This window comes from Hemicordylus capensis, chromosome 4, assembly GCF_027244095.1.
Source record: "Hemicordylus capensis ecotype Gifberg chromosome 4, rHemCap1.1.pri, whole genome shotgun sequence".
NCBI classification, from domain to species: Eukaryota; Metazoa; Chordata; class Lepidosauria; order Squamata; family Cordylidae; genus Hemicordylus; species Hemicordylus capensis.
The window spans coordinates 307,159,842-307,177,679 of NC_069660.1; the positions used below are offsets into that span (position 1 = coordinate 307,159,842).

At 45.7% G+C, this 17,838-nt stretch overlaps 1 protein-coding gene across 5 annotated transcripts in view; it reads right to left on the minus strand.

Annotated features, from left to right (window-relative positions):
• Window positions 1-3,134: 3,134 nt before the first annotated feature.
• HHLA1 (HERV-H LTR-associating 1) overlaps window positions 3,135-17,838 on the minus strand; it is a 56,139-nt gene continuing 41,435 nt past the window's right edge. For 4 of the 5 annotated variants that reach the window (XM_053249518.1, XM_053249517.1, XM_053249515.1 and 1 more), the window contains 3 exons: window positions 6,141-6,291; window positions 4,670-4,752; window positions 3,135-3,438 (listed from right to left, as the gene is read on the minus strand). In XM_053249518.1, coding sequence (XP_053105493.1) covers window positions 3,395-3,438; window positions 4,670-4,752; window positions 6,141-6,291 — 278 coding nt within the window. In that variant the 3' untranslated portion in view covers window positions 3,135-3,394. The remainder of the gene's footprint in view (window positions 3,439-4,669; window positions 4,753-6,140; window positions 6,292-17,838) is intronic. The other variant, XR_008307032.1, reaches the window with a different exon arrangement.

Below are 17,838 nucleotides of genomic sequence, written 5' to 3' on the forward strand. Positions count from 1 at the left end.
CTTCCAGAAGCTCTCCAGGGTCTCAGGTGGAGGCCTTTCCCATCACCTGCTACTTGATTATAAAAAAACCTAGAGTGTGTTACAGCAGTGTGTGGAATGGTGTCCTGGAGATGAGTTCAACAACTTGCTTTCTTAGACTGAATGTATGGGCTCCACAGTTCAAGCATACACACTCAGTGGAATGGAAATATCAATACTGAATTCTGCTCAACAATTCTGGCTTTCACACACACACACACACACACCAACTGGCCTAGAGGTTTGTTGTTGTTGTTTTTAAGTCAGGCCATTTTTTTTCCTTGTGAGGTGGCATTACTCATGAGGGAGAGGAAAAAAGAATCCAGCTGGCTGGCAAAGAAACTGCTGGCCCACCAAATGGGCCCTGGATCAGTCCTCAGTGCCAGCCACACCCCTTCTGGCTGTGTCAGCAGCAGGTTGATACAGGGTGTGCGGCCAACACTGGATACCAACACAGGGCCCATACTGCCAGCTAGAACTCCCACCCCACCCCAGATGGCTGGGAGGTCGTAGCATGCCCAGCGGGGAAGAGGGCAGGCACAGCAGCAGTGGCCGGGGATGGGGGTAGTGCCAATCCTTCCACTCTCTCCCAGGGTCACTGCCAGGCTTCCTATGCCCCTGCTCAGTGCCTTTGTTGAGGGACAAGGCAGTTGGCTTCCAACCACGGTGGTACCCAGTCCAGTACTAAATAAGATGGCTTCACAGAACTGGTCCTGGACAATCTGGCCAGGGAGAATCCAAATCCCAGCTCTCTCCAGTGTGGAGTTAACAGAGGGAGAATAGAAATTGCTTGCAAACAGTAGGAAAGTGCCAGGTCCTCTTATGAAAGCTTAGTTGGAAAGAATCTGGAACAATTTGTTTTTTGTGAGGTTCAGAGAAGAACATACAGATGTATACAGAACAAATAATTTTCACCTAGATTAAAATCAGTTCATCCAAAATGGCACTTGAAGCAAATAAAATGTCCCACTGGACATTCTATTGCTCTAAAGAGAATTACATGTCAGAACGGTCTTGCTAAACCATAGGTTGAGGAGTTGATTGGTCTCTGGCAGGGGTTCCCAACCATTGGGAAATCCTGTCACCCCAGTCACCAAGACTGTTGTGGTTGGGGACAGTGGGAGTTGTAGACCAACAAAATCTGGGTATCTAGGGTTTTGAAACCTAGTCTATGGCAAAGGCAAAGCACTGAACCAGAGTTAAAGAGTGTCTTCCAAGATTATAAGATTAAGGCTTGGAAGATCTTATTTGAAAATTAATGAAGACTTGAAGACTTTATGGAATTAAAGTGGATAGGAACATTGGGACATAGGAAGCTGCCTTATACTGAGTCAGAGCCTTGGTCCATTTAGCTCAGTATTGTCTACACAGACTGGCAGTGGCTTCTCCAAGGTTGCAGGCAGGAGTCTCTCTCAGCCCTATATTGGAGATACCAGGGAGAGAACATAAGAACAGCCCTGCTGGATCAGGCCCCAAAAGGCCGATCTAGTCCAGCATCCTGTTTCACACAGTGGCCCACCAGATGCCGCTGGAAGCCTACAGGCAGGAGTTGAGGGCATGCCCACCCTCCTGCTGTTACTCCCCTGCAACTGGTACTCAGAGGCATCCTGCCTTTGAGGCTGGAGGTGGTCTATATCCCTCCGGCTAGTAGCCGTTGATAGACCAATCCTCCATGAAGTTATCCAAACCCCTCTTAAAGTCATCCAGGTTGTTGGCTGTCACCACATCTTGTGGCAGAGTTCCACAAGTGGATTATGCATTGTGTGAAAAGGTACTTCCGTTTGTTGGTCCTAAATTTGCTGGCAATCAATTTCATGGGATGACCCCTAGTTCCAGTGTTATGTGAGAGGGAGAAGAATTTCTCTCTATCCACTTTCTCTACACCATGCATAATTTTATAGACCTCTATCTCTATAGACCTCCGCGCAGTCGTCTTTTTTCCAAACTAAAAAGCCCCAGGTGTCATAGCCTTGCCTCATAAGGAAGGTGCTCTAGGCCCCTGATCATCTTGGTTGCCCCCTTCTGCACTTTTTCCAGTTCTACAATGTCCTTTTTTGTACTTGAAACCTTCTGCATGCACACATGCAGGTGCTCTTTCTAGAGCAGCCTCATCCCCTGAGGGGAATATCTCACAGTGCTCATGCATAAATATATAAATCAAATACATAAAATAAATAAATAATAAATAATACATGTCATCTCCCATTCAAATACAAACTGGGGTGGACCCTGCTTAGCAAAAAGGACCATTCATGCTTGCCACCACAAGACCAATAGTGCTGGTCTTGTGACAATTGCTGGAATTCTTGAGATATATATTTTCCAGTGTTATAGTTACACTGTATTAATATTTATACTCCATTTAATTGGCTGTTATGAAAAACAAACAAAATAGAGCACCTGGGATCCAGGATGAAGTGAACTCCCTGCACAGTGCCACCTAGAGGTACTTGGGCATAACCACTAATACCACACCTAGGCTGTAAGGCTACCTTGGGATTTGATTTGCGACTGCTCTTGGCTCATGCATTTAAGCAAACCACCAGTACTTGACTCTGCACACATCAAGTTCTGAGCATGCATGTGCAATGAGTCAACTCTGAGGCGCTGTGCAAATGTGAATACCTTTATCATCAATTGTTATGTAAGCCAGAGGGCACTGTGTTTCTAGTCAGTGCTTTTAGGACCTCTGAACCTCATGGAGACCCTGAGTTGTTGTAACAAAAAGAACAGTTGTGTTCTGAGACCTGTCTGATCCTTGCATTTCCCCTGCTACCAACACAGTATCAAATATATATGGCGGCCAACATTCCATGCAATGGTACACCGAGATTTGGATACAATGGAAGTAGTGCTGCACAACTGTCTGGAAGCCATTTTATGTTGCTGCACAACTATCCTGTTGTACAACAACCTCAGGGTTGCTTTTCCAGTTACACAGGAGACCCAGGGGTGGGGGGTGGGGGTGCTACTCCGCCATATCACTACCCAGAATGCCGACCTGTTTTTTTTTTTTTTTTAAAAACACCTCCAAGATGTTATTGCAATATTATTCTTACATTTATTTATTTATTTTCCAGAACTAGTTTAACACTGTTTTGAACACTGTTAAAAATCCCCAACTTTCATCCATTAACAACACTAATAAATAAAGTACAATATACAAAAAATTGGAATTGTTTCATTACATTGAAATTTCTGGTTTTGAGTTTCACTTTCTAGTAATATGTTCTGTTTAATCATTATGAGGAAGAGAAAAGATTCTACCCTACAAAGAGAAAGAGAGCTAAACTTGTCCTCATTTCTTGTTCTTCTAAGGAATACAAAGCGGTGATTTTTGCAAGTCTTCTTGTTATCAATGGTTCCTCCTGAAGATTCAGATAGATTTACAAATGCTTGCAAGGCATTTTTGCTTTAAAGCTGGAAGGAGAGAGGAAAAAAGCCTAAGAATCTAGTTTGTGTATAAACAGATGGTTAAGAAATGTACAGTGGCATTACCTTCGTCCCCCTCTGCTGAGTACCTTGAGGATGTTTAGAGGGCAATATTCCAGAGATTTATGGCAGGGAGCAGCCAGCTAGAATTAATCACCTGGGAACCTAAGGACCTGAATGGGTCTGGCTGTCCATCCTCTCTCTAAGTTACCTATTCCTTATTCCTTCCACCCATTTGCCCAGAGTTTCTGCCCAGTGGCAGGAAGCTGGGAGGCTGGAGGGAGAGTCTGGGGAGTGGAAAGTGGTTAAATGATCAGAAAGCCCATTCACAATTGCCTCCCCTGGGGTCTAGAGGATGGGAGGGTGGAGTCCCTAGTGGCTCAAGACCTCTGTGCACCTAAGGCAAGGTGCCAAATGCGCGCGCGCACACACACACACACACACACACACACACTTTTAAGCAGAGACAGGCAGACATCTTCTACTTGGCTGATGCCCGAATGATCTGTTGCCTGAAGTGGCTGCCTCACCTTGCCTCATGGAAAGGCTACCCCTGGGTAGACTATCAAATTTGAAAAGGAAGTGGCATGAAAGATTGAAATTGCTGTAGAGAACATGGCCAGGGGATGGGACAGATGGGTAATAGAAACTGTAGATGCCAGGTCAACTGTAGTGATAGGAGAGAAAAGGGGCATTCAGGGTACCAGCTACAGTGGGGGAAATTACCAGGTCTATTAGAACATAAGAACAGCCCTGCCCAAGGCCTGTCTAGTCCAGCACCCTGTTTCCTACAGTGGCCCACCAGATCCCTCTGGGAAGCCCCACAAGCTGGAGATGAAGGCATGCCCCTTCTGCTGTTGCTCCCCTGCAACTGATATTTGGAGGTATCTTGCCATAAATTACATGGAGGTAGTTTATACATAAGTATGTATGCATTTGCTAAAGGCTAGTAATCCCATTGAATAGTTTTATTTTTTATGTTTTGTTTGAATTACAAGCTGCTCTGATGTCCCAATAAACATGCAGTCTATACATGTTTATTAATTCTTATTATTCTACTGCTCTCAGAGGTCGGGTGCCATGATTTCCAGCCACTTCAGATTTTGCCTTCCACACTTTTAGTGGTAGGTCTATTCACTTCTGCTGGCCAGATAAGAATTTGCCATATTATATTTGAGAAGAAAACATTAAAAAAGAACAACATACAATATCTACTTACTGTTTGAGTAAGCCATTCTTTTGACTTTTTCACAGACATATGCTGCATTTCTCAAAAACCAGGAATAGTTGTCAATGCAGTACCTGCACGTGTAATCAGAATCAAAAGATCAACAGAATGTTTTTATGCATATACTTCACATATAAGCCCCAATCTAGTAACTCCGTAAGCCCCCAAAGCTCCAAAGCACACAGAGGTCAGTGTCATAAAAATGGGGACTGCAACATTCATATCCATCTCTGTAAATTGGGCCAGTATAGCTTGTTGTGCAGCATCCTATGCACACTATTTAGATAATGTCTAACTGACTTTGGTCCCACTGAAATCCAAAGAACATAAATTAGCCCTTCCTCTAGGCAGCACTTTCCCTCTGCAACCCTCTTTGTTGCTTTGCCCCCATTTGGAGAGCTCTCATATGCATGTCTGCTATATCACAAGTGTGGCGATAGTGTTGCATGGGCAAGATAGTGGATAGAGGAAGTGAATCATCTGCCACCAATTGCTTCTCCCCTAAAAGCTATATGCACAGAGCTGCCTTCCTTTTATGGTGGAGAAGTAGGGACCAGCCCATGTTTTCGGCTGAATTAATTTCATCTTGAGCTGGAGAAGGCTGGTCTGAAGGCAGATAATGGGGTCGGAGGCAGCGCCGAGTTGCCGAGGGCCCTAGCACAAAGCCCTGGATGGTTTCCCCAGCCCTTCCGCCCTCTTTGGAATCTTACCTGAATGGGAAGGGTGGGGGAGGACGATGCAGCCAAGGGCCTGGACATTCAAATGTCAAAGAAATTTGAAAGCTATTTCAGGATTTCCCCGGAAATTTGCCTCATGTGGTTTCTCCTCAACATTAGCAACAGCAGGCAGCTGGTGGTGGTGATGTGCAGGCTGGTGTGCTGCCACCTCCTTCCCTCTTCCTCTTTGCATATGAAGGGTGGTGGTGGCAGCAGCAGAGCTCTTCACCCTCCTCACCCCCAAAAAGTGGAAGGAGGAGGAGCTGCCAGCGTATCCCCCCCCCCGCCCAGTTCACTGAGGGAATGTCTTGGGTGGGGGAGAAGCCAGCAAGTCTCGAGAGAGTCCCTCTTGAAACTCCAACTCCTCCTCCTCCTCCTCACCATGAATGGGTTTTCTTCCTTCTCTAAAACCCCTACATCCAACAGAACCCATAATTTGGGTGGCTGGAAAAGCTTTGCTAGAATTATAGCCATCTGGATTTTACCAGGCAAACCTCAAGAGAATGTACTGGCCTCTCCCTCTCCCTCCATATTCAGTCACCTGAATAAAAACTGAGGTAATTAACAAAAGCCAGCAATACCAAAATGGGGGGTGCAGGACACCTCCATGGTATACTGGGAGTTCATTTTATTACTTTGAGATAATCCAGAAGGCTGCTCTGCTTGTTCTGTGCTCCAGAAAAAGAGGATCTACTCAGTGGGTCAGGCCTGATAATGAACAAGATGAGGCAGGTCCTACTTTTTACCTCATAGCTTCTTCTCTCGAGTATCTTCTTTGCCGCATACAAAGGCACTGCTGGAAGAATTTGCATAGCTCCATCACACAAGGGTTGATCTTTTGATCCGTAATGACAGGGGTGGTCATGAAGGTCTGTTTCTTGGCTGCCTGTGGACATCCTAGGAGAAAAATATAATCCAAAGGTATTGCTTGACAGCTGCTCCTCAGCCTGACAGATCAAGATCACAACAAGAAGATGCTTGAGGATATATTGCATAGTTTATTTCCAAAAAGAGAATCACATTTCTTCACAAGGAGGAACAGTTCTCCAAAGGGTCTTCAAAGCTCACAGCCACATGATACCAAGGCATTCTAGGAGCGCCTTCCTTCAGCCTGTCAGTTGCTAGGGTGAAAGAACTCCATTATCGATTCCCTTGGGCTGACACCTCTACTGAAGTGTGATTTCTTGACAATCCCAAACTCTGTGATTTGTGGAAAAGAAGATATGCTGTCATTTTGGGGTGAAGACAGATGTAATGTGTTTAGTGGAGTGGACCTCCTCTGGGTCCCTTCATTGCCTTCAAGACAAACGTACCTTTTGGCTTCAGGATCACACTCTGAAAAAGCAACTGTTCTAAGAGTCTCTGAAGTAGAAAGAAGCTGCTGGTTGGCTGGATGTATAGCCAAGAATCCTGCCTTACTCACAGTGAGGGAGCATGCTGTTAGTTTCTCTTTTAATGTTACATTTGTCTTCTAGGATTGCCTAGCTCAATCCGAATTGAACTGCCTTCCTACCATCCAATTGAATTAAGCCTGAATCAGACACCTACCTGCAACCTTGGAGAAGCCACAACACAGTATATCTGTGTAGACATACTGATCTAGATAGATGAATGTTCTGACTCAGTATAAGGCAGCTTCCTATGTTTTTACTGAGGCAGGAGGAAAAGCCATCCTACCCAGTGGCTGCTTCGCACACTAGCATTCTCCCTGTCTCCTACCTTAATGTTTGCAAGCATACAAATGAAAACCAGGAGCACACCCAACTCTCCTACCCAGTTGGTGGTTGTGTAAACAAGCTAATAGTTTGGCCTACGATGTACATGGTAAACATCTTACAATAAATGAAAAGAAGCAGCCAGGCTTGCACAAGTGGTGACCCCACAAGTGAAATGCAGCTCGCCTGCCAAGTCATGGGGCCTGTCAGCAGCTGCTTGACAGCTTCCACCAGGCAGCAACACAAATATGAACACAAAAAATATTTATATACCGCTTTTATATACTGAGATGAACTGTGCCCTGTGTAAGCCTCCATCTATTTCTGGTGGTCTACTTTTAGCTTGGTGATGTGCAAGTTACAGGAGAACCTAGTTATTCGCAGAACTGCTATCTGTGTGGTGTCTAATAACACCCATTTCCTGTAGCCATGGTTCCTAGTAGGGGTGTGCACGGAACCGCCACACTGCGGTCCGGCACTGGGGTGGGGGGGGTAGCTTTAAGAGCGGCGGGAGGGTTTACTTACCCCTCCCGCCGCTTTCCCACTCTGGCGCCATAGTCTTCAGAGTAATTGGGGCGGCAGGATACCTCCCTGCCACCCCTTCCCCGCTGCTGCTCTGCAAACCACCCAGGAGTGCTTTGCGCACGTGCGCGCACATCAAAAGCAGCGGGAGGGGTAAGTAAACCCTCCCGCCGCTCTTAAAGCTACCCCCACCCCCGAACCGAACCACCAAGGTCAGGAACGGTCCGGACCAACCAGTCCGGGCCCATCCCTAGTTCCTAGAGGCTGGAAGTGACTGCAGAGGTCACTTCCACCCTCCATTTTGTCTTTAAAAAGCCATTTTGTGGCTTGTTTCTTCACAAAATTGGATCCCCCCCATGGTTTTTTGAGGCATTTTGTCCTTTCGAGGGGCATTCAAATTCAGAGATGTAAGTTTTGGGTGGTATAAAAATGTTTTAATAAAATAATAACAACAACACACCACAGTTTGCCATTCTGGGCCGCTTTCAGCCTTTTAAAAATTTTTCCCCTTCACCCTGGAATGTAACCCCCTTTCCCCATAGCTGTAATGCCTTGTTACTCACAGTCCCGTTACTCATGGTAGTAGCAGGAGAATGGAACCCCCACAAGTAACGAGGTTCTCCCTGTTCATTTTCTTACAGAAGATAATTCTTCAGTGAATCAGGATCATCTTGAAGACAAGAATTCAGGGCATCCAATTCAACTGACTGATGGGAGACTGAAGGACAAAGGATAACCATCCCCCTTTTCACATAGCACATAATTTAATTTCTGGGATTTGCTGTCATAGGATATGGTGATGGCCACTAGCTTAAAAGGGATTTGACAAATTCATGGAGAACAAGTCTATCAATGGCTATTATTTATGATGGCTGTGTTTATCTCTGAATACCAGTTGAAGGAGAGCAACAGCAGAGGGATGCTATGCGTTCATGCCGGGCTGTGGACTTGCTGGAGCCGTCTGGCCGGCCACTGTGGGAAACAGGATGCTGGACCTGATAGCCCTCTGGTCTGATCCAGGAAAGCTGTTTAGGAGACACAAACCAGTACTGGTAGCCAAATGCAAAATCGCATCTACAGCCTCCTTGCTGTCATTGGAGCTCTTTTGGAGAACTATTTGAAAATCAAGACTCAACTGTATGTTTCGTGAGTTCTCTTAGCTATAATCTCTTTGGACAGGGTAATTGGATTAGGGGGCGCTTCACATTCTTTATGGCTCTGGTTGTGTTACACGATAGGAGAGGTTAGGAAGGTTACCTTTAGAGTAATGAAGCGCTGTTGACATACACCTGAGTTGTCAGAGGCTGACGTGAATTTAATATAAAATGGCATTTGCTGATGGCAGAGAATTAAAGCTGCCGTCATCTTCAAAGCAAAGGCTACGGAAATGCTTCAAGAGCTGCACAGACTAGCAAGCAAAGTAAAATGTGGTTCTTTCAAGGCACACCAAGCTTCAGCCCACTCATTTATTTGGCCAGAGTCCAAATGGCCACTCAGCCATGAAGAGCAATGGCTGAGGTCCAGATTAACACGGTGCAAGTGCAAATGTGCTGCACTAGGACAAGGATGTTGCACTGCCTAGTTCTACTAGGTTGGCAGCTTGTGCTTCAGGCTGGTGTTGCACCGGTGCAGCAGAGTGCCTTGCACAGCCTGGTTTATATAATATAATATAATATAATATAATATAATATAATATAATATAATATTATATTATATTATATTATATTATATTATATTATATTATATTATATTATATTATATTATATTATATTATATTTCTCTCAAATTTGTAGACTTTCCCAGATTTCCATCTCTGGATGGTTTAAAAAAGTAAAGTTATGCCATCAGTGTCGACTCCTGGTGGCCACAGAGCCCTGTGGTTGTCTTTGGTAGAATACAGAAGGGGTTTCCCATGTTGACATGGAGAAATAGATTTGGGTGTCTTCAGCATACTGATAACACCTTGCACCAAATCTCCTGATGATCTCTCCCAGCAGTTTCATGTAGATGTTAAAAAGCATTGGAGACAATATGGAGCCCTGGGAAACACCATATAAAAGTTCAGATTTTGATAAACAACAGTCTCCAAGGCACGCCATTTGGAATCTGCCTGAGAGGTAGGAGCAGAACCACTGCAAAGCAGTACCTCCCATCCCCAACCCCCACAGATGCTCCAGAACTATACTATGGTTGATAGTATCAAAAGCCACCAAGAGATCCAAAAGGACCAACCGAGTCAAACCCTTTCTGTCAATTCTTAATTGAGGACCATCCGTCAGACCAACCAAGGCAGTCTCCACCCCATAGCCCGCCCAAAAGCCAGTCTGAAATGCATCTAGATAATCCATTTCCTCCAAGACTATCTCGAGCTAGGAGGCCACCAACCTCTCAGTTACTTTGGCCAAACATGGAAGGTTGGAGACAGGCCTATAGTTGCTTAACTCTGAGGGATACAATTCAGAGTTCTTCAGAATAGGTCTAATAATTGCCTCCTGCCCTCCCTCAGGGAAACATTTATAATCTCTACCAGGCCTTCTACAACAAACAACAACAACAACCCTGCAAGGTAGTATAAGCCATGTTGGACAAGGGTGAAGAGAACAGGTGGTAGGCTACATCTTTCCAGGCAGCTTATCAACATCTTTAGGAGTCACAAACTGAAACTGATCTAGCCCAGCCACATTAGAGGAGTTGCTGGACACCTCCGCATCAGACACTGCAATAAGTGTAGAGTCTGAATCCAAGCCGGACTGAATACGAGAGATTTTATCCACAAAGAACATTTAAAATGTCACATCAGGTAATTCGTGGTTCCAGATTCTGATTCATGGGAGAAGGAGCCCACGCTAGCCTTCTCACAACCCTGAACAACTCCACTGGATGCAATACAGACAGAACAAATTTGCTTCTTTTCATATATGCTGCAGGGAATGATGCAAAGCTACTCTCTGTTGTTCTTGTGGAAACACAGTGCTTGAACAAATAGGCTGAAAGTGCATGAGATATCATCAAAAGCTAGGATGCTGGGCCCACACTGCAGACAAGAAGCCAAAAGAAAGGTCAATATGCTAGTCCTCTGGGAACCAAAAGGAGGTAAAATACTCTTTTTAATCCCGCTGCATATTGCAACCTAAAACATTCAACAATGAGCGGTTTCATACGAAATTCTTAAACCCAAAACGGTGTGCTTATTGTTCGCTCATGAGCAAATGGCAGAACTCAGAAGTGTACAGAGAAACCAGTAGCTTCCTACTCTCTTTCACAACCACTGCCTTAAATGAAGGAAAACATTTCAGAAACAACAACAAAGTGTCTGGTTTCATTTGTTTTAATATTAAAGAACTAAGTAAATGCTACACATATGACTTCCCCGCACAAAATAATTTTTCTTGGGATGAAAACTTGTGAGATGAAATTTTGTTCAGTCACAGTAAGTGACTTTGAGTCTGGAGAGCCTTTTTTGGACCCTTATCAGAAAAAAGTGGAATGTGCACTTGCTTAACCTCTTTAGATGCATCTCCTAGGGCAAAGGAAAGAACCATTCAACTTAGTCATGTGGGTAACTAGATACCTGGAAGCATCTGTTCCATCTTTGCATTGCACTGATACCTGTTCCATCTTTGCATTAAACCCCTGCAGAAAAGCCAAGGATAATGAAGTATTTCAAAAATGAAGAGGAGAGGGGAGTGTTCTCAGAGGTTGAGAACAGTCAAATACATCCATTTCTTCTTCAAAAGACAACAGCCTGGGTTCTGCTCCTTCTCCTCAATTTCTCTGCACTCCTTGTCATCTGTTTGAATGAAGTGTTCATGTTCTGGCAAGCAAAATATATGTATTTAAATGGGAGAAAACAAAAGGAACAAGAAAGATGTTGAAAAGAAAATTGGTTACCTGATGTCATTTCCAGACATGGAGGAGTAGTCTTTAAAGCCACGCCTTCACCCCAGGGCGCAAGACTGGTCTTCTGTGTGTGGTGAAAAAAGCTTGGAGACAATCTCCATCATTGTGCCTTGAAAGCCTGAAGTGATAACACGCACTTGCTTTTTGGTATTTCTTGTCAGCCATTTTTTTGTTTCCCCATGTTCTTGGGTCAGCCTTTGAGTGGGGTAGCTACCAATGCTTTCAGTACACTGCTCTTCACAAATGGAGGTCCATGTTGGCTATTAATATGCATTTTAGCCTACTTTCCAGAGGGAAGACCGCCACTCAAAGTATAGGCAACACTCCTTTGTAAATCTTCCACTGACAGTCAGATACAATTAAATTAACAGTACATGAGAAAGGCTCCTAGGGAACCCTGATGGGGGTATTATCTTTTTTTACCCATCCATGTTGGTTCAAGATGGTGGACATCTTGTCAACTAATAGACAACACCTTCTGTAACCCATGTGTTGATAGCTGGATATAAACTAGGCACATGGGCCCCAGGTCAGCATCACCATGCTAAAAACGCATAAAGTAGGCTCCATTTGTTCTACATAGAACTAATTATTAAAGTATGATACCTCCATGCATCTAAGACACTGAGAGCCATATTTTCAGGTAGCATCATTCTTCCTTCTGTTGCCATGCAGTATAATCCTGTGCATATCTACTCAGAAGTAAGTCCCACATGGAGTTCCGTGATACATACTTTTAGGCCTCACCATGGTCTTGCTTCTAGTCTGTTCTGTTGGAAAACAGGTGGCACAGCTGCACGGGAGAGGCCGGCTTAACTCCATAGCCAAGGTTACAGTGGCCCCTCCTGCCTCTAGCCAGCCATGCTGCAAGCCCTTGCTGTGCAAGATCTGTGCCACAGTACATGGTCAAAGAACTGCCAAGAATGACACTGGCTGACAAGCAGATTGATCAAGTTGCACTAGCTAGTTCCGCTAAGTTGGAAGTTGCTTCCTCCCCAGCTAACCGAGCAAAGAGGCACCTTTTTAAAAGTGGGGATTCTCTTCATTTAGCAGGGGGAGAGCAACTGGCCCCATCCAGCCCCAGCACAGCATCCCTCCGTAAGAATGCTTATGCTCAAGGAGACGAGAGCTGGTCTTGTGACATGACATGACATGTCCCCTTAGCTAAGCAGGGTCCTCCCTGGTTGCTTATGAATGGGAGACTTAATGTGTGAGCACTGTAAGATCCTGCTGTAAGATCCACTGTAAGATCCTGCTGTAAGATCCACTGTAAGATCCTCCATCCTCAGGGGATGGAGCCGATCTGGGATGGAGCTGTCCTGGGAAGAGCAGAAGGTTCCAAGTTCCGCCCACCCAGCCGGGTCCTCCAAGATAAGGCTGAGAGAGATTCCTGCCTGCAACCTTGGAGAAGCCGCTGCCAGTCTGTGTAGAGTAGACAATATCGAGCTAGATGAACCTATGGTCTGACTCAATATATGGCAGCTCCCTATATTCCTAAGCTGCCGTTTATAGAAACAGCATACATAGGATGAAAGTATGCTAACTGGGCAAAGAGGTACCATTTAAGGTGGTGATTCTCTTTCTTTAGCAGGGGAGAGCAACTGGCCCTATCCAGCCCCAACACAGCATCCCTCCAGTGGCTGTTGCTGGTGTCTATCCTATATTTCATTTTAGAATATGGGCCCTTTGGGGACAGGGAGCCAGCATTATTTTATTTTATTGATTTATTTTTCTCTATGTAAACTGCTTTGGGAACTTTGGTTGAAAAGTGGTATATAAATGTAGTAGTAGTAGTGCTGCTGCACGAACATTGCACAGAGAAAGGAATATCCGGTCCAGACTTTGTGCTAGTGGAAGATGTTGACACGTCACACCACCTTGTTTACGTCCTGAAGAAGGTCTTCTGTTAGCAGTTGTGCAATACTGTGGAGCATTACAACTGTGTGCAGATCGGCAACCTCCCTCTATGTGTATAACTCTCCACGCCCTAGTGCAACATTCATCTGGATGTCAGCTGCTGCATTTTCAAGTTTAGATTTTGAACAAACAACAACAAAACTAGGATTGTATAAAGTCCATTTCCCTTCTGGGCAAATGCATGTTGATAATTTTATGGTTCAGACAAGAAAAGAGAGAGAGAGAGAGAGAGAGAGAGAGAGAGAGAGAGAGAGAGAGAGAGAGAGAGAGAGAGATTGTTGCTAGCAGAGCAGAAGTGGACAGTAACTCTCAGCCAGGGGTAAGCAACATGCTCTCCATGTGTTGGTGAACTACAATTCCCATTACCCCCAGCCACAAATTGGTACAACTGGGGATAATGGGAGTTGTAGTTCAGCAGGCACATGTTGCCTACCCCTGTTCTAAGCTTTTGACATGCACAGCCAACACAATTTTACACAATTTATGTCATCAGGGAGGTCTAGAAAGTTGCCTTACCAAAAATAAATAAATAGATCTCTGGATGTTAAACACTCTACTACATGGACATAAAAGTATGCACTAGTCATATAAACACTCCTCTCTAAATACCCTTCTATCAGCTACTGCAGCTACACTCAATTCTTTTGTGGAGGGACAAGAGGTGTAAGGCTATTAAACCTTCTTTGTCATTAGCATTTAATATAAGGTCTCCATGCAAGACAGGCACCCCTGGGTTAGTCCTACAGCCGTGCACGTCTGCCTCCAATGCCGGCATCGATATTGCTGCAACAGATCCCTGTAGGGCTGAAGTGCACGGAGTGCTTCTCTGCTTGGGAGACCTAGACTGGGTCACACAATCAGTGTTTTTGCAGGTGAGCGGGGAGGGAGCCCTGGGCGGCTGGATCGACTGCCCACACGATTGCCGGCTCCATGATGGAGCCGGCGGGGGCTGGGGCCGATCAGCCCCCGGAAGCTCCAGCATGTCCTGCGCGAGCACGCAGGGCATGCTGGTGAGACCCCCCAGAGCTGGCTTTTCGCCTCCCTTCCGGGGGTCTCCTCATGAGCAGCCACGGCGTGGAGCTGCAGCATGGCTACCCACGATTTAAAAAAACTGGGTTTGTGGAGCGCTCGCTCCACAAACCCAGTTTTAGGGGCGGGCTACTTAGGCGGGTTAACCACCTGGGCGCTCCTAGCCCAATTTTGCCTGATCGTGAGAATAGCCCCCTAGAGTGGCTGCAGAGCACACATAGGTCTGTGCTCAGGGGCTCCCAACACGGGTGCAAACTCTTAGCACTGTGGCTTCAGGGCAGAGGGGAAGCACCTGATATAGTGCATAATAGCTGTGCAACAGACATTTGGTAGTAATGGCTGCATTCACATGTAACACAGAACTGTGGGTCCAACTGACCTGCAGTTCCACGGAGTCCCCACCCACCCCCTCTTTCCTGTTAGGGGAAACGGGTTCTGTGGGCTTCCTTCTTACATGAAGGACAGCCCACACAGCCAATCATGGCCGGAGTTGAGGGAGGAGTTTCCTCACTCAACTCTTGTTGAATGGGACGCAGCCTGTGGTTCCGAATTTGGATGCAATGCAGGCTGCATCTAACCTTGGGTTGTGGTGACGAAACTCTCTACAACCCAAGGGTTCAGACTGGAGTTTCAAAAACAGAACCTCGGGTCTGTCACCACACGGAACCAGAGTTGCACTCAATCACACATAACGGTAGGATAGCCCCTGCCCGCTGAAACTCTGGTTCCATGTTATGTGTAAATGCAGGCAACATTTATGATAAGAGAGTTACCCTTGTTAAGTATCGACCAGCATTCTCAGTTGTATCAGCATAAGCTAGAGATTAGAGCCTGCAATATCTTTCCAACTTCACCACCATCACACCTAGAGAAAGTATTCAATTCCAAATGTTCAGATTCAGCCAGATCCCTCATATAACATGCCTCATCAGCTCCATCTTAGTCAAGTTACTTCATGTGCATATGCTCCACTGGCCCCTATAAGGGAAGTCCCAGTGGAGAAGCAGGCCTGGCACTTTTGGCTGGGAGAATTCCTGTGCTTTTCATAGCTGCATGGCAGGCAGAAATCCAGCAGGTACAGCTTTCCCTGTGGTCGTTTGCCCATATCAGAAAGAGCCATATCCACTCAATTTCTGCTTGCCATGCAGAGAAGCCCTGCCAGGAAGAAGAAAAAAGGAGGCAACCCTAGTTGGAAGATCAAGTTAAAGTTCACTGAAACAGAATCTGCCACCTTAAGGATTCGGGGCACAAGCAACACTGTGCCTCATTGTCACCAGGTGAAGATGTGTTAGAGAGACATTTTAGAGGAGATGCATTCTCAGGGGAATGTACACTCTTGGAGTTCAGCCACAACCGCAATTGGGCCCCTCAACACAACTTGCTCTTCTCCACTTTCAAACAAGGGATTGCAGCTCGCTGCTGTAATGGAGGCAAGATTCAAAGAAGTTCAATGGGCTTGCTCTGCATGAGCCTTTTGTTCGCCCATCTTCCTTCCCATCTTTCCCATACAGAGCTTTCCAGATGCATAATGGTGGCCTCTACCTGTCTACAGGTACGGACTGCCACTGGAAAGATGCACCCTTATCTTTCTCTGCTCCCAAATCTTGGTCAACTCTGTGGACCAAGATTTACATTGGGACGTAGGAAGTTGCTTTATACCAAATCAGACCATTGGCCCATCTAGCTCACTATTGTCTACTCTCCAAGTTTTCAGGCAGGGATCTTTCCCAGACCTACCTGGAGATGTCAGAGACTGAACCTAGGACCTTCTGCATGCAAAGCAGATGCTCCATCACCGAGCTGCAGCCCCACCCCCCAAACATATGCAAGTGGCTGATATTCAATATAACCTCATTTACTCATGTGGGCTGGCCTTGAACACACAGGTGCCCGAGATGGGATGCAGTTCTGTATGCTCTTCAGCCAACACCCATGTCTTGTGGTAGTAAGCGTGAATTGTCCCCTTTGCTAAGCAGGGTCTGCCCTGGTTTGCATTTGAATGGGAGACTATATGTGAGCACTCTAACTTATTCCCCTTAGGGAATTGGGCCGCTCTGGGAAGAGCAAGTGCATACTTGCATGCAGAAGGTCGCAGATTCCCTCCCTGGCATCTCCAGATAGGGCTGAGAGAGATTCCTGCCTGGAATTTATGCCTGAGGGCAACCAAGATGATCAGGGGCCTAGAGCACCTTTCTGAGGAGGCAAGGTTACAACACCTGGGGCTTTTTAGTTTAGAAAAAAGATTGCAGGGTGACATGATTGAGGTCTATAAAATCATGCCTGGTGTGGAGAAAGTAGATAAAAAGAAATTCTTCTCCTTCTCACAGAACACTAGAACCAGGGGTCATCCCATGAAATTGGTTGCCAGAAAATCTAGGACCAACGAACGGAAGTGCTTTTTCACACAACGCATAATCAACTTGTGGAATTCTCTGCCATGAGATGTGGTGACAGCCAACAACCTGGATGGCTTTAAGAGGGGTTTGGATAACTTCAGGGAAGAGAGGTCTATCATCAGTTACTACTCGGAGGGCTACAGGCCACCTCCAGCCTCAAAGGCAGGATGCCTCTGAGTACCAGTTGCGAGGGAGTAACAACAGGAGAGAGGGCATTTAAGATGTCTTTAAATACCAGTTGCAGGGGACCAATGGCAGGAGAGAGGGCATGCCCTCACCTCTGCCTGTTGGCTTCTCAGAGGCATCTGGGGGCCACTGTGCAAAACAGGATGCTGGACTAGATGGGCCTTGGGCCTGATCCAGCAGGGCTGTTCTTATGTTCTTAAACCTTGCAGAAGCCACTACCAGTCTGTGTAGACAATTCTGAGCTCGATGTACCAATGGTCTGACTCAGTGTAAGGCATCTTCCTATGCCTCATGTGTTCTCCCCAAAACAACCACACCATTCTACTGATCAACTGAAAACCCCACATCTCTCTTCACCATTACCAGAAAGACTGTGGTGCAAATATAAAATGGGCAATGCTTCCTTACAAATATTGAGGAAAATCCTGTTTGTTTGTTTGTTTGTTTGACATTCTGTGTAAATAGAAATATAATTCGGATGGCTTTTCAACTTTTGTTTTTCTCCTCTTTTCTTTCCACTCATGAGAGCTTCCCATTTTTGCTTCCATGTACCCAAAGGACAGCTGGTGCTCAGTTCTTGCAGACAGGATTGATGTGGGTGGGTACCATTTCCCCTGCCAGGTTGCTGGGGAACAAAGACGGAGTCTGGGTTCCTAGCCTAGATGCTTTAATCTCCTTTCCACCTTTGGGGAACCCTGGAGCAAGACTTCACTTGAAACAAGCAGAGTTTTGCTTCCTGGGGCAAATTCATCGACACAGCCGAATTAGCCTCAGGACTA